This window comes from Cervus canadensis, chromosome 1 (assembly GCF_019320065.1).
Source record: "Cervus canadensis isolate Bull #8, Minnesota chromosome 1, ASM1932006v1, whole genome shotgun sequence".
Classification (NCBI taxonomy): domain Eukaryota; kingdom Metazoa; phylum Chordata; class Mammalia; order Artiodactyla; family Cervidae; genus Cervus; species Cervus canadensis.
In genome coordinates, this window is record NC_057386.1 from 117,261,993 (window position 1) to 117,287,784 (window position 25,792).

Sequence of the window (25,792 nt, forward strand, 5' to 3'; positions counted from 1 at the left end):
TTTTAATTTTAACTAAATTAGCATGACCTTAATATCCTTCAAAACATCATTTAATACTTGTGTAACATTCAATATTATTGACTGAACCACCTCTTTATTATGAGGAGTTTAATTTTTTAATTGCACAGAATGCAATGAACGTACAAAATTTGTGAGGATTTCTTGCGTTCTTGTGATAAAATCCTACAGGTGGAATTACTGGGTCAAGAGGTATATGATCAAAACTTAACATATACCATCAATCTGACTTCCAAAAAGCTACACACTCAGTAGTTATATGTGGATGTTTGATTTTTTTGTTTGATTGTAAAAGATTCAGAGGTGATATAACTACAAATCAGCTACATTCAAGCTAAATGTTTGGTTTTATTCTCTTTCTATTGCTATGCATTAATGGAGCTTGCTTTTGTTTCCTAACTCCCTGCAACATTATGAAAGTTTTTAAATACAGAGGAACGTTGAAAGAATGGTACAGTGAACACACGGAACGCATACACCATCTAGATTCTACAGTTAACATTCTACTGCGTTTGCTTTCTCATGTATCTACTCATCCATCAATCCAGGCAGCTTGAAGGATCTTAGTTCCCTGACCAGGGACCAGGGACAGAACCCAGATCCCAGCAGTGGAAGCGGGGCGTCCTAACCGCTGGACCTCCAGCAAATTCCCCAGAGGTTTAATTTTTAACCTGAAAAACCTTTTTTAATCAAGACTCATTCTTGTAGCATCCCCAGGTTCAATGCTCTGCACTAGGGAACATAAGTGTGGAAACGTTCTACGAGGAGAATCTGAGTTCCCCAGCTTTTGAAGGACTCGCCGCATAGGCTGGAAGTATGGCTTTGGGTTCTAATCCTGACCCACTATGATACCTCCGTTTTCGCCCCTTAAATATTGGAATCCCTCCAAATTGTGTGAGTATTAAAAGCACAAGTCGCACCCTATAATGACAGTCGCTATAGTTATGATTCTTTTTTCCCCCCTTTTTTGGCCGCACCGCGCGGCTCCCAGGATCTTAGTTCCCAGTCCAGGGATTGAACCCGTGACCCTGCAGTGGAAGCGCGCGCCAGGGTATTCCCAGTTCTGATTCTTTTACTCCCTCTTGGTCTCCGATAAACTTCATTTCCAAGCTACGGAGGCCAGTTCAGGCCTCTTTGCCCTCATTTTAGTCCATCTTACACTCTTAGTTCTAAGCGATTGTGAAACAGGGACTAAGTGGCCCAGGGGACTACAAACCTGAGGCTGAGGGCCGCGACGGCCCCGCTCAACCTAGCGGTCGCGGGCTCCTCCAGACCGCTGCGGGGTCAGCCTGAAGCCCAGCCGACTCCCTCCCTCCGGCGCCCCGCACAAGGAGTGGCGGCCCGGGGGACCCACCCTGGGCGCTACACCCGCGTCTACCTCAGCAAATGCTCACAAAAGCCTGTGAGATAGGCAGCGCTACAGAGGGAGAAAATCGAGGCCCAGGAAGCCTGAGTCACTTGCCCAAGTCGACAAGCTGGGGAGTGTGACTTGCCCTCAGGAACTGACTCCAAATCGCCAGACTCTAGAATCTCCCTCCGTCGTCTCCCCGCAGGGCCCTGAGCGCCTACAGGGGGCGCACGCGCACGCTCAGTCGTCGCAGCCGCGTCCCCTTTAAGAGGATTCCTTTTTGCCTCCTCCCGATCCCTCCGCTTCCGCTCTCGTTCCCACAATGCTGTGCGGCTGAGCGCCTCCGAGCCCGCGGGGACGCTGTGGGGGGATCACCGGCTGAGGCGGCGGCGGCGGCGACGTGGGCTGCGGCGGGCCCGCGGCGTCGGGGGGTGCGGATGTCGGGCTGGGCGGACGAGCGCGGCGGCGAGGGCGACGGGCGCATCTACGTGGGGAACCTTCCGAGCGACGTGCGCGAGAAGGATCTGGAGGACCTGTTCTACAAGTACGGCCGCATCAGCGAGATCGAGCTCAAGAATCGGCACGGCCTCGTGCCCTTCGCCTTCGTGCGCTTCGAGGACCCCCGGTGAGGGCCCCGCGCCGCCCGCCCTCCCACCCGTCAGTCAGTCAGCCTGAGGCCCCGGGCCCCCCGCCTTCCCTTTCTCTCCCTTCGCTTCCAGGGCCTCCCCTCCCCCCCTCACCGCAGACCCCTCAGGGCGCCCCCGGGTGGAGGCTGAGGCCTCCTCTCACCGTGGGGCTCCAGGCAGTCCTTTGCTCCGTCACTTCCTCTATTATTATTTTTTTGACTTAAAAACACAAAAGCCGGGTCTGAGGAGGGCTCAAGCCCGCCCAGATCAGCCTCCGGGGCTGGTACCCAGGCACCCTTCGCGGGTAGCGGCCCAGAGCTTGGGAAGCTTGGCCCCTGAGGCGGCCAGGAAAGGACTCGGTGAGGAGTGAGGAGACCGGTTGTCCGCTCTACCCTCCCCTCCCCTCCGCTGGAACTCGCCGTTGTCGGGGCGCACAGTGCGGGGCGATATGGATGCCTTTGCAGGGCCGAAAGCGGGCTGGCTCTTGGATGGACCGGATTTCCATCCACGCGCGCCCCGCCCCGCAGGGGCCAGAGCCTTGCTCTGATAAAAGCTTCAGGGATTTGGGGAGACTTATAAAATAGTCTGATGGGGTCTCGGATTTCACTCTTCCTTCCCTAATAAGGGGAGGCACCGCTAGATGATAAAGGTCTCCGAGGGTTTGGACGCGCTCGATCCGAAACGGGCTCGAGGGAGTCTTTGTGATTTTGCAGAGTGTCGGCCCTTGTCTCCCAGAAAAGGCCTGGAAACTTTCAAAACTGCGGTTGTGGTTCTTAGAAGCCACCGCACTGTGCGGGCTACTACGCTTGGGGTGAATCGGAGCTTGCGCTCTGGTTTCCAGCTTTGGCTCGGGGAGCGCTTTACCTAGTCTGCGCCCTGCGGGCCTTGCAACGAGGATTGCCCGGGGGATGTCTTGCCCATCTTGGGGGATGGGGGCGGGTGATGCGAGGCAAGGGGAGAGTCCGAGGATGGGGAGGCAGGACGCACCCCGAGGCTTCGATGGCTGAAGATTCTGACAGAAATCGTTCCTAGTATGCAATTTGCCTCAAAAATGGAACTAGGCATTTCCACACCTAAACTGGAAAAGGTTGGACCTCTAAGAATTAGTACCGGTGTTTTTGGGTTTTTTTTAACAGTTGCTATTTGTCATAGTCTATACTATATATTAGAATATACTATATATCACTAAGCATTTTCAACAGCCTACAGGGTCGGCTCTGTTACTTTTGACATATGGGTAAACTGAGGATAGAGTTGATAAAAGGGAGGGCTACCAGGGAAGGTAGGATTTGAACCCCCTGTTCCACCCTTTCCAACACAAACTTACTGTGTGATGTGCTACATTGTCTTTTTTTCTGCTCCTTCCTTTCATAATGGAAAAGCTATCTCTTTGATACACTAGTGCCAAGTTTCAAGCAAAGCACTGCACACATAGTTATCTTATTTAATCCTTTCAAAACTGGCATTTTACATTTAGATCTAAAATCCTGATCGCATACTTACCAGAGACAACTACTAGTAAGTAGCAGAATGATTTGAACTGAGGTCAGTTTTTATTCACAACGTTAAACCCTAGCAGTGCTGCCTCTCTCCCACTGTATTCTGAATATAGCCAGGGTTGAACTGGTTGTGGTCCTCCTTGCTTTTGATTCTGGGACTAGAATCTTCATAAGCGATTATGTGCCTCTGACATCTGAATGATGCTCTCATTAGTGTGTCTTTGGCTGTTTGTACCCCCAGCCTCATGGCATTCTCTTTCCTGTCAAATCCTGGAGAGCCATCTTGGTGTTCCTCACAGAACCCTAGGAAAGACTTTTAAAGTATTACTCTATTGAATATTTATCTCTTTTTGGCAAAACTGTACCCAGAGAGTGGTTTTGACAGTTCTCGAAGCCATGCTGAAAAGGTGCACTTGAGGGAATTCCGTATTCCTCACAAAACACTAATATTCATTTGTCATTTGAGCCTTCCCTATTTTTAAACGAGTTTTTCCTTCTATAGACCTGAATGTACTAGGCCTTGAGGAAGAACATTAAAGGACTAGTGTGTGGTGTGCATTTTGAGAAACAGCTCCCCAAGGTCAAAGAAACACTGTTCTTTGGCACAATCAATCATCTGCCAACAGTTTATTTTTTCTGAATTCTCTTACCTGTTTATTCATTATCATTTCATACCTGGAAAACCCTGTATGTGACAGCTGTAAAGTTTAATTCCAGTGTCATGAAAAGTCTTTAAACCAAAGCAGTAGTACATCATATTCCTGGTTTTTGTTCTTTTGCTTTTTTCTCACTTCAGGTTTTTTTTTTATACTTGTTACTCATGCCCCTCACAGGGATATCAGTCAGTTCTCCTGAGCAACACTAACTCCAGACTTTTCTCTGCAGAGATGCTGAGGATGCAATTTATGGAAGGAACGGTTATGATTATGGCCAGTGTCGGCTTCGTGTGGAGTTCCCCAGGACTTACGGAGGTCGGGGTGGGTGGCCCCGCGGTGGGAGGAGTGGGCCTCCTACAAGAAGATCTGATTTCCGAGTTCTTGTTTCAGGTATGTTCCTTTCAAACTCAATGAGATGATGCATGTGAAATACTTAGCACAGAGTCTGGCCTCCAAGAAATGTTAGCTGTTGTTTTTCAGTTCTTAGGATGTGTGGGGTTTTCTTCTCATGCACAGTGACAGTCTGAAGCCTTGCCAGTGAGGCAGGTACCTTGCCAAAGAAATTGCACTGATCGTGCAACCTTGATAGAACATAAACTTGCTTCTTATAAAAAAGGACTTTTCTAGTGTTGAAAGAGAAGATGATGCCCAAACCTCTTCAGCCAGAATTCTAAAGACATTTTCTTCTGGAAATGTACCTTGGCATCTGACTTGCTAGAGAGACATTCCAGAAGCCAGATTTGAACAAATTATACCTAGCCTTAGATCCTAAAATAGGCCAGATTTTGTGATGGTTTTGGAATTATGTAAAAAAGAAACCAAACAACAACTTGGAGTCTTAGGGATCATATTGTGATGGACAGAACAAAATGTCTAGTGTTGACAAGTGATGAGATGCTAAGCTCAGAGGTTTATGCATTTTTTGGAAATATTAACACACTGGTAAAAAACTGGGGCCTTCTGCAGGTTGTAGGGGTGTTTTAGGCCCCTGGCAGAGTGAGGTATATTGAGGAACCTGGCACCTTAGATGTGAATGTCACACAGTTGCAGCAGACTCCCGTGGTGCTGAAGAGGGATACTGTCAGTATCTGCCTGTGTCCCTTTGTAAGTTTTTAACCCCAGAACTCTATTCCCTCCTTCAGGATGTCATACATATCTTTTTTTCTCTCCATGCTGCTCTGAAATCCTGCTTAGAAAACTATTAGGAAATGGCTGCAGTCCTGAGCTGTGAGCGGTAAACACAGCCTTTGAGAGCAGGAGCACATTTCCCTTTCATGACATCAGGTAGGGTTGTATGACTCCCGACTAGTTTTAGCGTCTGAGTCTTACCTTTCCCCCTACTGTATTGAAGAGTGTTGGTGATCTTTTAAGAGGTATTTTGTCTAGTTTGTCAGTCATTCCCACCTACAAGAAAACAAACTTTAGGTTTTTCTTGTGTTACTTCATCTACACCTTGGTTATTTTATTGGATAGTTTAAAAATTCCCATGTCCTGTGAACCCAGTCAGACAAGAAATAATTGGTACCAATAAATTTCATAATGGAAAAATTTAGAACTCAAAGTCTTGGGATTTTGTTATTAATTGTGAAGGCCAGAGAAAGAGATGCTTTGAATTCTTAGAGATACTAAATCTGTAATGGGATGGACTTTTGCTGTGTCAAGAAAGGCTTAGTCTCTGGAAGAGTAGCCTAGGACCAGCTTCTTAATGGTGGTTTATCACCCATACTTCAGTGTTCTTTGGTTTTGTGTCCCTTGTCAAAGTCGGTGATTTGGGGACCATCAGGATTTAAAAGTAGTGACGAACGGGGAAAGGACCCTAGGTCTTGGGGCTCTTAACATGGATGAAGGATGTGGCTTCTTCTCTTGTGTTCTATGTGCCTAGGACTTCCTCCATCAGGCAGCTGGCAGGACCTGAAAGATCACATGCGAGAAGCTGGGGACGTCTGTTACGCAGATGTGCAGAAAGATGGAATGGGGATGGTTGAGTATCTCAGAAAAGAAGACATGGAATATGCCCTGCGTAAACTGGATGAAACCAAATTCCGCTCTCATGAGGTGAGCCCCCACCTGCTGTTGAGGAGCTCGTTCCAAGACCACTCCACCTGAAGCTGACCTAGCAGAAGTAGCAACAGGCCATGTGTTTGCCATTTGATGACCTTATAATACCATTAAAGATCTATCTTAAGTGGACAAAGCCACAGAATTCCTAATGCCCCAGCAATGCAGGGTCATAGCAGAGAGAAGTCTGCAGCCATAATAATTTTAACCCAGAGAGAATACTGGTGCAGTCTGTCTTGTGGTGACTGACTTAAACCACAGTGTCCCTCCATGAACCTAATTATTATGGCTCTCCCTCCTCTGGGTCTGGTCTGGGCTCTGCAAGCCAGCCTTATCACCGTACCCTCTTAGGTACTGCTGTTGGGGCTGGTTGTCACTTCACTTTGCCTTTCCCAAAGTGGTGCAGAAGCCTCTTTGAAACCTGAGCCCTTGGCTCAGGTTTTCTTGTTCATCATCTCACCCTGGGGACTTAGCTTTCCATGTTCTTCCCTTTAAGTAGGTGGACCTCAGTCTGATTCCCATGGTAGCTATTCCTTTGATAACACGGAGACCAGACCACCAATTGGACGTTTTTTTCCCTGGTTACACTGTCCTGGCTTGCTATGCGGTTTAGGGATGTCTGGAAACATCAACTTCAGGGCCCATTTCTTTTTTTTTTTCCATTTCTTTTTCTAAGGATTCATTTCCCTAACTTTATGGCTCGGAGGCTGCATGCCCTAACAGTGCTGTTGCTCAGATTATCCCCTAGGACTTGAATTTGGAGCAGAAACAAAACAGCACCTGTTCCTCAGTTACACAGAGCGGGGCCTTGGTTAGGATAAATCAAATTATTGAGTTCACTGAGGGGAAAGAGCATCTGGCTTCTTTCATCTTAGCATCTTTAAATCTGAGAATGCTAGCTGAGGGTGAAAAGCCTGGAGATAGGCCTGCCTGGACACAACTTCTCTGCTGTTTATTAAAATCTTAGCTGAGCAACTTCAAACCCTGGTTCCTGTATATGCAAATAGTTCCCAATAATAGCATTATCTTATAAGACTTGTCAGGAAGCTAAATTATGAAGCATCTTGCCCAGGTCCTGACACCTGGGAGGTGCTGAATACTGGTCAGCTTCTTCCATAGGTACCCACCAGAAAAGGTGGCAGGGGATTGAACCATATATCTGACCTCTGAGAGCCTTTCCAGTTCTTAGATTATGGGGGTCAGTGGTAGTAATTTAGGTTTGTTAACAGTAGTAGCCAGTATTTGAGTTATTTACCACATAATCAAGTTGCCATTTATTATTTGTGTTACCTTGAGCAAGAATACCTGCCTGTGGCACTATTGTGCCAAACGGTGCTCAACACTACATAATTGTTAGGCAGCCATATTAGGTGTTGGTGTGCTTTATTCTTCTAGGTCTTATTTTTTCCCTTACTTTTTTGTTTGATTTTCAGGGTGAAACATCCTACATCCGAGTTTATCCAGAGAGAAGCACCAGCTATGGCTACTCACGGTCTCGGTCTGGGTCGAGGGGCCGTGACTCTCCATACCAAAGCAGGGGTTCCCCACACTACTTCTCTCCTTTCAGACCCTACTGAGACAGGTGGTGGGAATTTTTTCTTTATTTTTTAGGTGAACTGAGCTGCTTTGTGCTCAGAGTCTACATTCCAGATTGATGATTTAGTGTCTTAGGAGATTTTTTTAATTTTTTTTTTTTAAAGGAAATAAAACTACATAATTTCTACCAGGGCCATATTAGCAGTGAAACATTTTTAACTGCAGAAATTGTGGTTTTGGTTCAGAAACGAGTTGTATATTTTTCACCCCGATGATGGGAAAAAAATCAGTGCTGTATCCTTGTGGGTTGCTCTTCTATGGAGATCAGCAGTTACTGTGACCGAGTCGGCCCATTCTGTTTAGAAATATATTTTAAACGTTTAATAACTGACAGCTGTAGTTATCTTTGATTGTGTTCATAGATTTCACCAACAGGCACACTGATGTGTTTAAAAAAAAAACCAAAAAACACTGAGTTACAGTGGCAACTTGTGCCCAATTGGTTAAGTAGCAGGAGTGGATTACTTATTTGGGGATAAAGTTAGTTGCTCTGACGATGGTCTGGGAACGTCACATCTAAGGGAAGTTTCAGGGTTCTCTTATAATTCAAGGCCAACCATGTACACTAAGCTGCTTTAATGAAAAGGGAAGCATTGCAGATAGGGGAAGGGAATGAGAAGGCTAAAAACAGGCTTGTAAAAGTGGGTGCCAGCATAAAGATCACTGGGAAATTCTTAACCAAAACCAACTTTAGCAGTTGGTTAGGGAAAAAAACTCATTTAAGTTTTGCTTCTGTCACTTTATCACTCCTAAATGTGTCTCATATTTGTCCTTGGTATCTGAGCTATAAAAAAAAGACAAAGCCCAAAACCAAAACCTCCCACTGTCTTGGATTTCACTTAGTTCAGTAATCATAGGGCAGGGAGTGGGGGTAAGGGGGCTACATTGTCATAGGCTATTTTTTTAAACCACTTTATTGAAATATAGTCAACCTGTAAAAAGCTGTACTTTTTACATTGAGCTATACAACTCAATGAATTTGGGGTGAAGTATACACACATGAAATGACAACTGTGAAGGTCATAAACACCCATCACCTCCCCAGACTGCCTCCCCGCACCTTTATCCATAGCAGAAAATCAGCACTCTCCTTGAAACACAGTGGGTACCCAAGAATAAATTTAAGTATGTTTAGTAAAGATAAAAGGGTGCTCAGGTTGACGGAAACAGCAACTGAAAAGGTTGTCACGAAGTGATCGGATGCAAGGTCTGTAACAGTTACATAAATAGATTAACTTAAGTGCAGTTTGGTAGACAGTCTTTTAGGGAGGGATAAAGTCTTCCACACTGAATGGTCTGTGAGTATCTATGAATATACTTGATCCATTTCCTTGGAAATCAGCCGTACCTTCCACTTCCTGTTGGTATCAGGGACTCTGCCTTATTTTGGCTAGATCTTTCCCAGTTCTATCTTCAGAATTAGTTACTAAAAGATTCCTAGCCATCACTTTTTTCAGGTGACTGAAGGAAGTGGTACATTAGTGTTCATAATAACAAAATAGTTGTTGCAAAGTAGTTGCTGCACTTCCACATGTTTATAGAATGCCCCTTCCCAGAATAGCTATTCAGTGATGTGAGAAGGGCTATTTTTCATCCAGCTTTGACCATGAGATATTACCTGTTTGAAAAGATAAGAAAAAGGAATGTTATAGTTAAGCCTGCGTCCCAGCTGGCTCTACACTGAGCTAACTGATTTGCCATGAAAAATAAGCAATGGAAGTAAGTGTAGCTATTACCCTGTTTTTCTGAGTATCTGAAAGAACCTCAGTTATAAGTGAAGCCTAATTCACACTTTTCAATAAGTAGCAGAGACAGGTTAATCAGACATTTGTATGCATATAGGAGAGGAAGGAGAGACTATGTGAACTCAATTTTTCCCAAGAAGCAAAACCTGACACAAGGTCCTGTGTGAGAAACAGCGTATATGATCAATGGCTAGGTCTGCTCAAACAGTAACAACTATCAGAGATGAACACCCAAAGTTCTGGGTGTTATTATTGGCCCAGAGTTTTAAAATAGTTACAGTGAGGTTTAAAGATGCAAATCTCCACACTAGGGGTTGCAAACTGATGACTCACAGGATGCATCTGGCTTGCAGGTATGTTTTTTACTTTCATGGTATTTTACTTTTTTAAAATCTTCAATTAACACTTAAAATTTGGGAACCAGCGCACAGAATGCCAGATGTCCAGGTTCTCTGGGCTCCCATCCCTGCCTGGCCCTGAATGAGAGAAGTAGCACATGCCAGCTGTCCCTTTAAGGAGAGCTCCAGATCTGCCACTCGTCACAACCTTCCCTACCCCAGTCCTGTTTTTGTTTTCTTCATTCCTGTTACCAACTGACCCCTAGAGGTTAATGTGACTTCCAGAATCTACTGCCACCTTGCCACCTGTACATACTGTGTTTTGTTGTTATTCCCAGTTTTATTGAGATACTGACATATAGTTGTATAAATTTAAGATGTGCAACACAATGATTTGATATATGTATATATTGCAAATTGATTCCCATTACAGGATTAGTTAATATCCAGCATCTCACTTAGTTACGGTTTCTTCTCTTGTGGTGAGAACTTTTTTAAGATCTACTCTTTAGCAAATTTCAAATATACAATACAGTATTGTTAACTAGAGTCACCATGCTGTACATCACACATCCCCAGGACTTATTTAACTTATAACTAGAAGTCTATACCTCTGGACAACCACCACTGCCACTTTATACTTGGTCAGAGTGCTTTCACAGAGCAGATCTGGGCCTCACAGTTCCTACGGCATTCTCAGTTTACTGTGGCACAGTTTGTTAAGCCATTTTGGGCAGCACGTACCTGGCGGAGCCACAAAATACTCCTCCACAACTCGGTGGGAGTTTTGTAGTAGTTCTTCAGCACAGCTGCCTTCTACCACATCGTCGGATCTCAAGTACAGACATCTACAAAACCAGAAGCTGAAGGTTAGCTTCTCAGAACGTGGCTTCAAGGGCATGGGTGGAAAGGGTCAAGGGTGGGGGCAAGGGTGGGAGGAGAAGACAGCAGCATATTCTCGATTTAGTCACTGCTCAAAGATGGAAGTGCTGTGGTCAACAGCAGATCAAATGACAGCCTACCGTTTATTGATTTCCCCAACAACCCTGTGAGATAAGTGGTATTAATAATTATTCCTCAGGATTGACAAGTTTTAATATTTTTGATGATTACTATGGGTAAAGTGCTTTTGGCAGAGATAGGCAATTACAATACAGTGTATTAAGTCTAACAAGAGGTAAGCGATGCTTGCCAAGGAAATTGATAAGGGGACCTCACCCAGCCTGAGGTCCTCAGAACAGGTGATGTCACCCCTTAACCATGGTCAAGAAAGAGCTGGATTTCGGGGGTGGGGGATGACCGGGATGGGAAATGAGTAAGGTACAGAAACTTTCTCAACAGTGGTTATAAGTGACTTACGCTGCTAAGGGACAGGATTGGGATCCGGGCCTGGTTCTGATACCCCTAAGATGAGTGCTTTCTTCATCACAACCACCTTTGGATATAAAGGTACCTTCCCTTGCAAGATGTACCACAAACATAGCCCAAGAATCTTACACTGTTTTCGGGACTTAGTGGCTTCATTAAGCTATCCAGATGGCAGACTAGTGAAACCAAACAGGAGCTGAACACATCTGTGGGGCTTTACTACTGTTTTAAGGTTTGAAAGTGCACAAGAGGTATGAGATGGCTTCCAGATACTTGGGCTGAAAAGTAAGCAGTATGCTCAGTCACTAACAGGGTAGCAGCCAAGCTCTTTCTGCTCTGAACCAGACACAGACAGGGCTAAACGTAGCAGGGCAAGGATGTGACATGAACATCTGTAGAGGCTGTACAGAAGGCCAAGATGTAATCATAAGTTTCTTTTAGGAAAGGATTGGTTCTGTTTCTTTGGGGGAACCCAGCCCAGAATGAGACACGATAAACACTTATTAATGGTACAAAGAGTTCAAAGCTGAACTCTATTCTAGGACTGGCACTGTCTTAACTGTGTGACCTTGGACAAGTATGATCTTTCTAGACCTTAAGTTTCTTGCCAAAAAAGTGAAGGTTGCACTAGATTTTTGTTTTTAAAAAACCATATAAGGCAACCCACTCCAGTATCCTTGCCTGGAAAAGTCCATGGACAGAGGAGCCTGGCGGGCTGCAGTCCATGGGGTTACATGACTGACCATGTGTGCACGAGGGTGGAGGGAGATGGGTTGGTAGCAATAAACTGGTAGAACTAAAAACAAAAAAAACACCATATAATATACACTCATACTCATTTAAGGAAACTTAGAGAACAGTAAACATCTGTAAAGGTGACCACTGGACTTTCTGGAGTTTATATTTCTGTTGGGCAATATAACAGAATCACTGCAGAATTCAAACCCCAGAGCTGCACATGGCCTGTATGCAAGTTACTTATCCTTTCCATGTATCAGTTACCTTTTTTCTAAAAAGGTTCAGAAAATTGCTGGGATGATGTTTAAAAAGGTCTGAGCCGAGGGGCAACTAAGCCCACGTGCTCTAGAACCCATGCTTCTCCACAAGTGAAGCTCGCACACCTCAACGAACACCCAGCACAGCCAATATAAAAAATTGCCAGGTTCACTCATTTGGTAATTGGGTTTCCTAGTAAGGTTTCCTGAAGGATGAAATAAACCTCTTTAACTATCACACATTTCTACCCAATTACTGTTTAAGATGGAGTTGTTTGTAGAATAAATCCACACTTTCCTATTTTCTTAATCACAGGCTACTGAACCCAGAGTCTCTGTGAGGGCGGCATACCAAGCAGACCCCTCGCTTGGCAAGTTGCTTAACTTTTCTTGACCCTGGAATCATGCATAAAACACCAGACGGGACCAGATGAGCTCTTCAGGTGCCTGTCAATTATGAAGGTCTACCTCACCTCAACTTTCTCAGTCAGGATTCTACAAGAGAGTTTAGTCCAGAAACGTAGGATAACTGTTATGCATCTGGTCTAGTTGTTAGTTATGTACCATCCTTAGAAGAATTGAAAAAGAGTCCATTGATCTTGCTGTGTTCTCAATCAGATGAAAAGCCCTGGTTGAGAAGAGTTTCAGTTGTGAGTTAGAAATCTTTGCCCTCTAAAGCTCATGGAAAACGCACTTAAATCAGTAACTGTGGGCAATGCATTTAATTTCACAGAAAGCACTATGGAAGCATGATGGAAGAAGTGCCTCAGCTGGCCCTGGGGCTGACCAATGGGACAGTTCTGCTGTTGTTTTAGCTTCTTTCTGCCTCTTCCCAGCTATCAGCTGCCAGGAGCTGTTTCTCTGGGCACCAGTCTACCTCCATCTGCAAGCCTTTTAATTTAGTTTCATGCAGATTGAAATGAGAGCTAATCGATGTGGCAAATAAGACCCTGAGGGACACCTTAAGTATTCAAGTTATTTGACCACAATCAGAGATGCCATGTGAGTCAGTCTCTGGCTCTAAGATGAAAAAGAAGAGTTTCTACGGGGTGACTATTTTTTTATGGCCACCCCACACGCCTTGTGGGATCTTAGTTCTGGACCAGGGATCGAACCCATGACCCCTGCAGTAGAAGTGAAGCGTCTTAACCACTGAACCCCGGGGAAGTCCTGAGGCTAGCAACCACTTAACACGAAGGTTACAGTTAACAGATCAGTGTGGCTCTCCTGATTGGCACTGACTAATGGCAGCTTTCTCTCACTTCTACCAGGAATTTATTTTTAAAAACTCCATCAGGAAAAGGCTAGGACAGGGTTGTAGATTGCCCTTATCTTTATAAGTTGCATACCTCTCCTTCCCAAGAAGCTGCGCTCCCAAATGGCAAACAAGTCTGCTTTGCAAAAAAGTGTTTCCTTTAAAAATGTATTAAGATTTGGCAACAACTGGTAGAGGTGGTTAGGGGCTGCACACTTTAAGTACAGTATACACAAGCTGCTTTGTCAAAGACCCAGCCTTCCAGGTTGCATTACACTACTTCACTATTTGAGTTATTACTCTGTCCCCTTAGGCATTCAAAGGTAAAACTTCCCTCTGCATTTCCACCTTCTCTAACACTAACCATGGTTAACAGTTTCTTGCATGCCCTTTCAGGGAACAAAACAAAACTTAATACACGCACCAGAGTATATAAAATAGATTACACATAAAGTATCAATGAAACCACATACCATATTCCGAACTTTGCCTTTTTTATTATTAATAAGTATACCCTGGAAACCTTGCCATATCAGCATATATAGTTATTTCATTATTTTTAACTGCCATTTCAGTGTATGAAGATGTATTTAGCCATAAAGGACGCTTAGATTGTTTCTTTTCTGTTGTTCTGTATTATCAACAGATTTGCATACCCTGAATGCTCGTGCACATGTCTTGATGCACTGTCACAGATATATGTCACAGATAGGGAACCACTAGGTCAAAAAATGTGTACATCTAAAAAATTTTTGAGACAGGAATCCAGGAGTAAGCAAGTCAGATGTGAGTTCACATTCTAATAACAAGAAATAGTACAAGTCAACAAAAATAAGATAATCAAGAAAAACAGTGGAAGAAAACCCGACAGGATAAGGAAGTAGTGACTGGAGGGAGTAGAGGGAGAATTTAGAGTGGTTTGGAGAGACCAAAGAAATGAATTGTCCAACAAAAAGGAAAGCAAGTTCAAGGACCTAGAGAAGCCACGAATCCGGCGTTTAGCAGAAACAGGCAGGAAGTCGTGGTAGGAGTGATGAGGTAGGGGGCGCTCTAGGAAGTTGGGCCTCGAAGGTGAAAGCTTAGCCGTTTGGATTTTGTTCCTAGTTACATTGGGAGGGCTCGAGGATTGTAAAAGGGAGAGGATCCTTAACGAACGAGGCAAAGAGCGAAAGCGCCTACCCGCAGGGTGACCGTGGGCAAGTTCTCGCGTGTCGCTAATGTTCTTTCCCCCTCGGTGGAATGAGACACTAAGCTCCAGCCTTAACTGGTAACGAAGGCGCCGCGGGCAAGCCTTCGAGGGCCGCGGCCGCGAGCTTACCTGTCCTCCAGGACTGATTCCATGGGCTCCACTCCGTCGGTGTTTACCGCGCGGAGTCGGTCGGCGAAGGCGATGGCTTTCTCCAGCCGGGACACGGCCTCCTGGCTGCCGAAGTCCACCAGCGATAGCCGCTCCAGGTGCTGGATCAGCTCGCCCGTGACCCGGCCACTTCCCTGGGGGGGAATGAGGCGGAGGGTGTGGGTTACGGGTGAGGCCTGCTCCGCCTTCCGCCCCGCTCCGACACCCGCCTGGACGCCCCGGCCTCTACCTGAGGATCCGCCTTGGAGGTGAAGCCCCGGCGCCCGCGCGCCGCAGCCCGAAGACCCAGGCGCACGGCCAGCGCCCACATTTCGCTCCGTCTCGGCCGCCGTAGCGCATCCTCTCCTAAGGCCCCGCGACGCGCTTAAAAGTGATGACATCCGAGAGCGCCGCCACCGCCGCGGACGCCGACGCCATGAATAGCGTAGGGGAGGCTTGCACCGACATGAAGCGCGAGTACGACCAGTGCTTCAACCGCTGGTTTGCCGAAAAGTTCCTCAAGGGGGACGGCTCCGGGGACCCATGCACCGACCTCTTCAAGCGCTACCAGCAGTGTGTTCAGGTGAGCTCCGACCCGGGCCCTCTCGTCTCTGCCCTAGGCCCCGGCTCGAGGTGGTTGGGATGGGCAGGGTGGAAGAAAAGCCTGGATGAGACCAGTGGCAGGAGTTCTGTCCCTTACCATTCACCACCCAGGATGCCTGGTATCTCTCCGAATGTCAAAGGTAAATCTTTCTGCAGCACCTTACTTTCTGCGGAGCCCAGTAACATTCTTTGGTTCCTTTGGTGATGAACCTGAACTTGCAAAGTGAGCCCAGTTATTCCTATTTTATGCGTGGAACACTCACGCCCATAAATAGTTAAACGAGTAGTCGAAGTTCACTAGAATCAAGTGTCCTTGGATTTTGCGGTGGTCCACTTTTCCACTGTTGCTGAGGGGAGAGACGGGGTGTTCAGTCTCTCTGGCCTGTTAGACCTCATGGAGGGTCCCCTTCTGTTGTCACAATGCCTTCACTGGCCTGTTTTTTCTCTCTTGGCCAGTTAGAACATCTTTATTCCAGCACAGTGAATGTGAAACAGATCTGATTGTAAGAACAGCTCTGGGCAAGGCATTCCCAATTAGTTAACTTAAAAAACATCCTCAGTAAGTCCAGGTGGAGTTGCTGTCTTTATCCCATAGACAGATTGGAAAGAGAGGCTTGCTAAAAGTTACGTAGCCAGTAAGTCCTGCGACTGATTTGAACTTGTGTCTGTCACAATAGGGCCTTCAATAGGCCTTTTGTGTCACAAAAATCAGACACGATTTAGTGACTAAACAAGTATCACAACAGAGTGGTGATACTGCTTAAATTGCACTTCTGAATTTTGTTACAACTCTTCAATCTGTCTTACACTTAATTTCTTCCTAATCATACTTAGGGTTTGTCATGTTTGGTAGTCCTTATGGTAGAGTTGGATTTACTTTTGTACCCAAGTACAAAATATTCTACAAAATATTTCTAAAGTTTGGACTTCAGGCTTCATGTAGTCCCTTTTATCGTATGTTTTCTTCCATCAGAAAGCGATAAAGGAGAAGGAGATTCCTATTGAAGGACTGGAGTTCATGGGCCATGGCAAAGAAAAGCCTGAAAGCTCTTCTTGACCTTGACAGTCACCTTGAAAGTGGACTCCTCAAATCAGGAAATTGAGGACTCTGGATTGTGTAAATTAAAACTGAAGATAGCATTGATTTGATGAATTTAGGAGGGAGGAATTTCGTTTCCTCCTTGATATCTTTCTCTCATTTGTAAAAAATGATGAACCATCACTCTTTGCTTTGAGATTTCTGGTTTTGGCATCACAGCAGGAACTCGGTATTCTAAATAATGGGATTATTTGGGATTATCATTGCAGTACTTGGTCTGGGATCAGTTTTAAATATATCTTGTATAAAATCTCTAGTAAGCTTGTCAGGATGACTAAGGTTGCCTGACCTCCAGTCATTCTTTGAAGGACATTACGTACACTCTACTGGGTTTACTTGTTCATGGAAGCAACTGGTTAAGATCTATTTTCTCTAAGGGAGCAAATACTCCCTTAGAGGGTTCCCAGAACAACAGTTTCAGTCAATGCTTTGAAGCACAGTTTTATTTTTATATAGTAATTTAACTGTTAAAGATTGTTGGTGGACTGGGTTAGCCAAGAGGAAGACAGCTTTCAACAGTTTCCTACCTTAACAAGAGGTGTCAGATTTCATACTAAGATGTGAAAGCTTCATGAATGCTGCGGTGAACACCATTTCAGAGCACTTGGTGTAGTTCAGGAATTAAAATCCTTGGAGTGGCTATGGAGGAAGATCCTAAATTACCAAGATTTGCTGCTGCCAGCTTTCAGCTTAAGTCAATGAATTAAATCAACCTATGTATCATATAAAAAATGCCAAAATGCTGCATATGACTAAATGGCTGGGGGGGGGGGGGTGGTGGTGAAGAAATTACTTTACTTGCCTTGTTTACTCACCCTGCCCTGTAATGCCTGAAATCATGAAGATGGAATAAATTGTAACATTTGGTTTATATTCATTATTTGTTCCTGGAACCCAGTGCATTTTATGGAACAACTTCCATCCTGTGAACCCCACACATCTCATATATACACTGGGGGGACTTTTACATGCTTTATAATTTAAAAATGAAGATTTATCTAAGCTAGGTAGTATGGTATAACAAATGGAAACCTCACTGATTTCAATGTTTATAAAATGGCACCCAACCCAGAAAATTTTGTATGTGCCCACACAGTATGAAACTCGATTTATAGAAAGCCTAGATTCTATTATCTCTTTTCCACTTTACCAATTATTAACTTCATTTTTTTTATATTAACTTCATATTTAACATGACCAATCCTTAATGCCATTGCAGTACATTCCGCATTTATATTTTGGCAGGCTAAGGTCCATTATATGTAAGATATTTGGAACCCAGCTGAGGGAGGCCAGGCAGCAAACTGGAGTTAACTGCCCTGAAATAAGCCTGGCCATAAGTCAGTCAAAACCTTGTAGCCTCTTGAATCTTACCACAAAACTGTCTGGTTAAGCCTTGAGAATAAAACAAATTTTACTGTAATTGCTGCTGAGGGAATAGTTTTTTCCTGATTGTTCCTCATGCTATTTTTACTTTATCCTGCCCATAAAAGGACCAACTATCTGAGGTACTTCAAAGGTTTTAAATTTTGAAGAGGAAATCTTAATTGCTCTTTAAGAGTGATTTTGCAGCTATTATTGATTGTTGTTTCTTCTAATTCTTATGGCTACAGGAAATTTTTAATTCCAGAAACAAACAAAGCCAGTACTATATGCAGGAAGTGTCATACTGCCATACTGCCTTTGTTTCTCCAGAAGTTTATAACCGTTCCAGCCTGAAGGGAGCTAAGAGAGGACCCAAGATATGAACTTGCCACCTCTGGAGAAAACTTTCTGACTTTTGGGAGTATCCTTCAGCAAATGCTAGTATTTTTGCCATCCAAAGTCTGCCAGGACCCAATTTTGACTGTTAATTAGCTCAACTGAGATCTTTGCTTTACCCACCCCAGGCACAAGTAACCAAGACCAGACCTGTTACACTGTTCTTCAGGAGGCCTGAACTGGACCTGAAACACTGTCAACAGTAGCCACAGACCGTCACTGTACAAACAGAATATTAAAGCTAATTTCTGAGGGAAAAGCACAACCAAAGAATGCAACTCTCAGGTCATGACTAAATTATTTATTTAAGCCATCTCCTCCTGCTATAAGCAAAGGGATGGAAGATCAGTATAATGGTCCTCAAGTGTAATGGTCATCACTGGATACAAGGTGGTGAGCTTAAGGTCCCGTATACTTTTCTGGTCCATGCGTGCAGAGTAATGGTCCAAACCAGTGCTGTGGTCCCCACTGGGTAGTGGTCCAGGTTCTCTTTATTCGTCTTCATAGCCAGTTGGAAGCGGATTCACATGAGGGTTATGGAATAGGGAATGGTTACCATCTCCCCAGGGAAAGGGCTGTGGAGTGAAGATGGCAATTAGGCAATTCCAGAAAAACAGTTCAGCACTGCCACGAACTGCTTAAAACAGGGCAAGTAACAGGAAATACATAAAAACAAAATGGAAATTAGTCCTTTACATAACTGCCATGTTTCAGTTCTCCCATAATGTAAGAGAGCTCTTATAAATTCCAAGGGAGCCCGTAAAGAGGACAGTAGGAAAGGCAAACTCAAGTTCCCTTACTCATAAGTCTCTCCCTTGTAACTAAACCTCAGTGCTGTGTTTCTGAAAGTGCAGTCCTCCCATCACCTGTATCAGAATGGTAGAGGCGGGTACAGGGGAGGAGATGCTGACTTCAATGCAGATTTCTGGACCTGAAACAAATCTCTGGATTGGAAACTGCAACATACCCTCAATTATTCTGCATGGTACTTTTGAAAACCATTGCTCCAGGGCAGTGATTTCCAACCCAGGGTGATTCTGCCCTTGTGGAGACACAGGCCAGTATCTGGAGACATCTTGAAGAGGGGGTACCACTACCACTAAGTGGTGAGAAGTCAAGGATGCTGCTAATATCCTGGAACTCACAGGACTGCCCCTTGCCCCAAGAGTTATCCAGCCCCAAATGTCAACGGTACTGAGGTTAAGACATTTCGCTATATGTATGCCTTCTAATTCTATTGTACAACGGTGGCAGTGGCGCTGAGACTCATCAATTCTTTTTGAATTTAAGAATCCAGCTTAATTTCCCCCTCGGGCTAAGTGAGACAGTAGTTAAGTATCTACATCAAGAGTCAAAGAATGACAGCTGCGGTGGTAACTAGCATAGAGGTGAAGATCAGAAGCTGTCAATCTCTTCATTATGCAGCTAGCAGCTGTCAGATGCCCAGGTTTTAGAGACGTGCACCGCCTTCCGACTCTGCCAGCTTAAGGGAATTTCACAAACCTCCAAGTTTTCGACAACCGACAACCGTTAACAGTATCAGAAGGTAAACGGTGGGATGACTCAGAAAGAAACCGAAGGGCACTTGTTGTATGACCTTAAAAAAGAAAACTCAGGCCTGACCGGAAAAAATAAAAATGTGTTTGGGAGGATTAAATGAGAAACTACACGCCCGGCACCCACAGTTTTAGAGAATTAAGAGCTTGGACTAGGGCATTTGGGGAAAGATGAACAGACACTTGAAGAGACTGCAAGGAGTACCTTGGACCTGATGCGGAGATGCGGGTAGGCCACGAACTCGGGTCTCTCCTCCTCTCCGTGATGCGACTTCAGGAAGACATTCAGCATGCTCACTCCCACCCCGGGGAGTGCCACAAAGTAGGTGAGGGCCTTCCACATGCGAGCTGCGGAGGGGGTACGACCGCTCAGGCCGGGCAGGGAGCCGCCCGCGTCTCACCTCCCTCCCCCAAGTCCTCAAGCCAAGGTCAAAGTCCCGCCGCTGTTCTCTTCAGCAGACCTGAGGCCCGCCCCGCGACCCCGGTCCCAGTACCTGAACCCTCTTCGCCGTGGGCGCCACTGGACATAGACCGACTCAGCTGCAGCCGGGAACTACCCAGCAGGCCAGAAACCCGAGATCTAGCTGCCGTCGCCATCTTCAACCTGGGTTCCCCCGCAGCGCCGGAAGCGGAAATAGAAAGTTGGCTGTGGGGGGGTGGGACCACAATCTCAAAAGGAAGTTCCTATTGGGCGGTACCTTTTCCGCGAAGGCTGCGCATTGTAGCCTGAAAGCTCGGAGCCGCGGGAGCCAGAGGGAGCATGCGCTCAGCACTCCGGTGTGCATTATCTGGTTCCTAAGGTCAGCACCGCGGTGAAGTTAAGCGCATGAAAAAAAAGGTTTGTGGAAGGCCACCCTGGCATCCAGGGTCGCTCCCTTCGTTGGAATCCGTGCGCATCAACAGAGGTTCCGAGCACAAATCCCCTATCTAAAATGCTTTTTCCTCTCCTCCGCATCCTCTGACTCTGCGCTATTTTTTTCCAAGACACCGGGACATAATAATTGTCATCATTATTATCTTGTAGGCATCACACAGCTTATAATCTATCAGAGGAAACAAAAGATTTTGCCACTGCAGCATCCCCAAACTCTGGGATCGTGCCTGGCAAGTAACAGGTGCTCAACACAAATATGTTGAATGAATAAATGAATGAATGAATAGCAACGGGAAACAATTGACATCTCTTATACTTTATCTCTGCAATTCTTTCCTACCCTTCTTTTTTCTTCTTCTTCTACTAATCTAAAAACAGTTTTAAAGATACAAGTTAAGAAATAGATTCGTAAGAGAGACTTCCTTTGTGGTCCAGTGGTTAAGACTCCACCCTCCCAATACAGGGGGCTCAGGTGCCATCCCTCCTCAGGGAGCTAGATCTGGCATGTGGCAACTAAGACCCAGCGCAGCCAAATAAAAATAAACAAAATCCTAAAAAATAGATACATAAGATAAAGTGAAAGTAAACTTCTTGACCATAGGTTCCTTTAAAAATATAATGAAAAAAGAAAAAAAATATAATGAAACCTCTGAATCCTTTCCTCAAATAAAATATTAATACAGCTTCTCAGCACACACAGTTTAAGCACACAATGAGAGGGGAAGAAGGTATTGTAAAGTGCACCCAGAGACCCCCTAAGAGTCCTGTGCTCCATATTAAGAACCCCTACTTAGAGGATAAACAGAGACTCTGGTGTGGGTAGACTGGATTCATATTTTGTTGCCATCCCTCACAGCCTGTATGACCTTGAGCAAGTTAGATAAAACAAATGCTTTAACATCCTGCAGTTTCATGAAAACAAAAACAGGATCATATTACTAGAGCTGGGTTTTTGCATGTTATGGTGAAATTAGAATTGTCAAATCTCTAGGCATCGTCAACAGAGTCAAAGGGTCTGTGAAGCCCTACAGTGTAGCCATAGAAAGGATCTGAGCTCAAGGATCAGGAAATCCTGGGTTCAAATCTGATCTGCCCTCAGCTGTTCCTCTTGTCTAAAGTGGGAATTAATATGCACTTAATTTATTCCTTTATCTGACAAACAATAATTTAAGACACAGCTCCACCTGGGGAAGTTATTCAACCTCCATTCATAGTAATGATGGTTAATTTAGTAAATACTAACTACAGTGGCTACCGTGTGCCAGGTGTACACAGTAGAATGCAAGAGCTGTAAGCACTCTCTCGTACAATTTACAATTCAGTGTTAGAGACAGGATTAAGCAAAAAATACCCAATGCCTGGGGTATGTTAAAAATTCAACAAATGTTTATTTTCCCATAGGACTTTAATACATCTTGCAGGGTGGTACTGCTAAGTAAGGATTGTCATATGTTTGGAACACAGTACCTCCTCAGGCATGATGCATATAATATTCTTGCCAAGTATGCTCAGCATTTGCAAAGCCTTGGGTGACTGAGTTTAGACAGTCCAGGAAACCAAAGTCATCAATACAACAAATAGCTAATATTTACTGAGCATTTACTTCATGCTCACATCTATGACAAGCACTTTGCATAAATTGTCTTCCCCACCTCAGAAAATGGTGACTCGGTTCCTCAAGTGAAACACTTTGGAATTATCTTTGATCACTCTCTTCTCTCTCTGCCTCTCATGTGGGATCCAATTCCCTGACCATCAAAATTGAATCCATGCCCCCTGCTGTGGAAGCACAGAGTTTTCACCACTGGATCCCCAGGAAAGTACCCCCCCCCCATTTTATTTTATTGTACTTTAGTATTATTTTTTTCAAACACATAATTTCTACTCAGAATCTGACTATTTCTTACCACATACTGCTCCCAATCTGATCAAAGGTGTTAGCTCTCACCTGGACAATTGCAAAGCCTCCTGACTGGTCTCCCTGCTTCCTGGCTCTTCCACAGTCTATTCTTAGGGAGCAGCTAGAGGAATCCTCTAACACTGGTCATCTTCCTCCTCTGCTCAAAATCCGCAGTGGTTCCCATCTCACTCAGAGTAAGTGCCAAAGCCCCGAGAGTGGGCTGCCAGATCCTACACAGCCTGTCTCCAGTCACCCCTCTGACACCATCTATTCTACCTGCCCCCTTGCCCACTTCACGCCAGCAACACTGGCCCTCCTGCCTTTCCGTGAATGTGACAGGCATGCCTCTGACTCAGGACTTTTGCGCACGCTCATCTCTCTGCCTGGAAGAGTTTCCCCCCAGGTAGCCGCATGAATTGTTTCCTTATTTCACTCAGGGGTTGTCTTAGAAGTCATCTATCAGGAAGGCCTTCCCAGACCACCCTGAAGTGAAATAGCTCCTCCCCACCCTGACACTCTAGCCTCCTTACTGTGCCTCAGCTATCTTTGTGGCACTTCCCACCATCTGCTATATTAAATATTTATTGGTTTATGGTCTGCCTGGGGCGGAGACTATGATTTGCTCACTGGTGTGACCACTTGGCTTGTTATAGGACCTCGCTGAATGTACATTAATCCAAACCATGAACCCATGGTGGTTTAGTTGTTCAATCATGTTCACCTCTTTGCAACCCCATGGATTGTAGCCCCGCCAAGCCCCCCTGTCCATGGGATTCTCCAGGCAAGAATACTGAAGTGAGTTGCCATTTCCTTCTCCAGGGGATCTTCCCCACCTAGGTATCGAACCTGGGTCTCCTGCATTGCAGGCAGAGTCTTTACCAACTGAACTATGAACCTGTGAACTAGATACTATTCTTCCCCCACTTTTCAGATAAGGAAACAGACTTGAAGTTGTGAGGATATTGCCCAAGATCCCCAAGTTTTAGGCAATTGGTGAACCCAGGCAGTGTGGGACTCAAGTTCTTCTTTTTTGAAAAAATTTTTAAAAATTGTGTTTTTGATTGTGCTGGGTCTTCACTGCTGTGAGAGTTCTCTAGTTTCAATGAGGGCTTTTCACTGCAGTGGCTTCTCTTGCTGCAGAGCACAAGTTCTAGAGCATGCAGGCTCAGTAGTTGTGGCGTACAGGTTTGGTTGCTCTGCAGAATGTGGAATCTTCCCCGACTAGGAATCGAACCCATGCCCCCTGCATTGGCAGGCGGATTCTTAACCACTGGACCACCAGGAAAGCCCGTCAAGTCAGTTTTTTTTAACCTCAAAGCCATGCAGAGTTTGCTGTAGGTAGAACGACACCAACTCCGAGAGGTCACCCTGTCAATCTCATGCTAGTCTGATGCTCTGAACAGGGATGAGCAAGGGGAAAAAAAAAAAAAAGAGCTACATAATTTCTGATTTCAGTAGGTTTGGAAAGAAAAATATTTCAAATCATGGGGTCCTTGAGAATGAATGGAACCATCAGATGTGTTTTCTAGATGCTGAGCTAGAAGTTCCCACCTTGTGCTGCCTCTCACAGTGACCCCCAGGGCATCTGGCCTCTCTGTGTAGGCAGTCTCCCCAAGGCCATGGCCAGCCAGGCCTGGATTTGACGTCATCTTCTCTGGCAGCTGGTGATGTTTACACTCATGCTGAAGCCACTAAGGTCTCTGGCGCTCTATTTCCTTGAAATAGAGAGCTGGCAGGCAGGCACCTCAATCCTGGGGCCAGCTGCTGGTGGGGTAATTGGAGGAAGGCTGGGGGAGGCTGCCTAGCCAAGGACAAGGCTTGCTTAGGGGAAAGCTTATCTGGGGCATCCATCCTGCTACTTCTCTTGCGGTTTCTCCCAGCTAAGGGTTCATCCAGTTCCTGGACCAATAAATATTCATCTGCCAAGAGACTCATGCTCTGTCTCAATTAAGCGTTCACTTATTGTTCACTATTATTTTTGTTATGATCATGGTTAAGGGTACAGGTTCTATGGAATCAGAGCAGAGGGGCCTGGACTATTCAGAAGGCATGAGGTATTTTTCCAAGTATGCTGCAGGGAAGGTTGGGGTGCAGTGACCACCACTTCCATCGTCTGAATAACTTGTCTGAGCTGCTCAGCATCATTAATTCATTTAATTTGGAGTCTCAACTACGTCCTTGGACTGGGGCGACAGCAGTGACCTTATGGAACACCCAGTCTAGAGGGAGAGACTGACAAATAAGCAGTTACTACTGTCAGTGTGATAGGTTTCTTCAGTGGGAGGCTGTCCAGCATGAACCTTGGTACAAGTTCAAGTCTCAGGTTAGCTACTTAGCTATGAAATCATGGGAGGTGAATTCATCTGCCTAAGTTTCACAACCCTTGAAGTGACTGACCCAGGATTCACATCCAAGAAGTCTGGCCTCACCTCTCTTTGTGCCTCAGTTTCCTCATCTGTAAAATGGGGATAATAATAATAGCAACCCCATAGGGGTCCTGCAGGCTATGCTGACTTAGGATTTTATCCAAAAGGTGCTGAAGAGACTTTCTGGATTTTTTGGGCCACACAGCCTGTGGGATTTTAGTTCCCTGACCAGGGATTGAACTCTCACCTCCAGCGCAGAATCCTAACCACTGGACCACTAGGAAATTTCCTGAGAAGACTTGCTTTTAAGCAAGGGGAGAGATACTCAACTTTGTACCGGAGGCTTTGCACAGGCTGGCCGCTCCTGGCTAGAAATGCCCTTCCTGACTTGTCCCTCTTTGTCTGCATGCTCCCTTCAGCCTTCACCTCCTACGGGAAGCCTTTCCTGGTTACACCGAGCCCTGGGCCTCTGGTCCCCTAGCAAGGTTTAAGCTCACTGCACTGTATTTGAGAACTTTTCCATCTCATTTGCACTCTGAGCTCCAGATCTGCCCCCCCCCCTCACCCTTTCCTAAGATCCCTCTGAACTGCTGCACAGAGCAGTCATAACAAAATGGGTAAGAACTCAGTTTCTCAAAGCTGGATTAAAATCCTGGCTTTGCTACTTTTGTTGGACAAACCCCTTCATCTTTCTGGGACTCAGTTCCCTCATCTGCAGAACAGGGAGAATCATAGTATATGTTCACCTAGTAGGATGGTTGGGAGGACTGAAAGTGATGATGTGTGTAAAAGCAC

General features: G+C 45.2%; 4 protein-coding genes across 4 annotated transcripts; 2 read left to right on the forward strand and 2 right to left on the reverse strand.

Annotated features, from left to right (window-relative positions):
• The first annotated feature begins 1,660 nt into the window (after nt 1-1,660).
• Nucleotides 1,661-8,132, forward strand: SRSF9 (serine and arginine rich splicing factor 9). The gene is made up of 4 exons (XM_043438968.1): nt 1,661-1,991; nt 4,377-4,537; nt 6,030-6,202; nt 7,639-8,132. Exons 1-4 carry the CDS (start codon nt 1,804-1,806, stop codon nt 7,780-7,782), a joined length of 666 nt encoding a protein of 221 aa, XP_043294903.1. The 5' UTR covers nt 1,661-1,803; the 3' UTR covers nt 7,783-8,132.
• A 565-nt stretch (nt 8,133-8,697) lies between these two features.
• On the reverse strand, nt 8,698-15,230 carry GATC (glutamyl-tRNA amidotransferase subunit C). Its single transcript, XM_043438976.1, has 4 exons — nt 15,089-15,230; nt 14,821-14,993; nt 10,629-10,732; nt 8,698-9,419 (listed from the first exon to the last, which is right to left on the reverse strand). Exons 1-4 carry the CDS (start codon nt 15,167-15,169, stop codon nt 9,385-9,387), a joined length of 393 nt encoding a protein of 130 aa, XP_043294911.1. The 5' UTR covers nt 15,170-15,230; the 3' UTR covers nt 8,698-9,384.
• A 2-nt stretch (nt 15,231-15,232) lies between these two features.
• On the forward strand, nt 15,233-17,420 carry TRIAP1 (TP53 regulated inhibitor of apoptosis 1). Its single transcript, XM_043438999.1, has 2 exons — nt 15,233-15,421; nt 16,415-17,420. The coding sequence occupies exons 1-2, from the start codon at nt 15,233-15,235 to the stop codon at nt 16,496-16,498; spliced, it is 273 nt and encodes a 90-aa protein (XP_043294934.1). The 3' UTR covers nt 16,499-17,420.
• Nucleotides 17,421-18,582: 1,162 nt separating this feature from the next.
• Nucleotides 18,583-20,512, reverse strand: LOC122422557 (cytochrome c oxidase subunit 6A1, mitochondrial). The gene is made up of 3 exons (XM_043438987.1): nt 20,352-20,512; nt 20,063-20,205; nt 18,583-18,876 (listed from the first exon to the last, which is right to left on the reverse strand). Exons 1-3 carry the CDS (start codon nt 20,452-20,454, stop codon nt 18,793-18,795), a joined length of 330 nt encoding a protein of 109 aa, XP_043294922.1. The 5' UTR covers nt 20,455-20,512; the 3' UTR covers nt 18,583-18,792.
• Between the last annotated feature and the right edge of the window lie 5,280 nt (nt 20,513-25,792).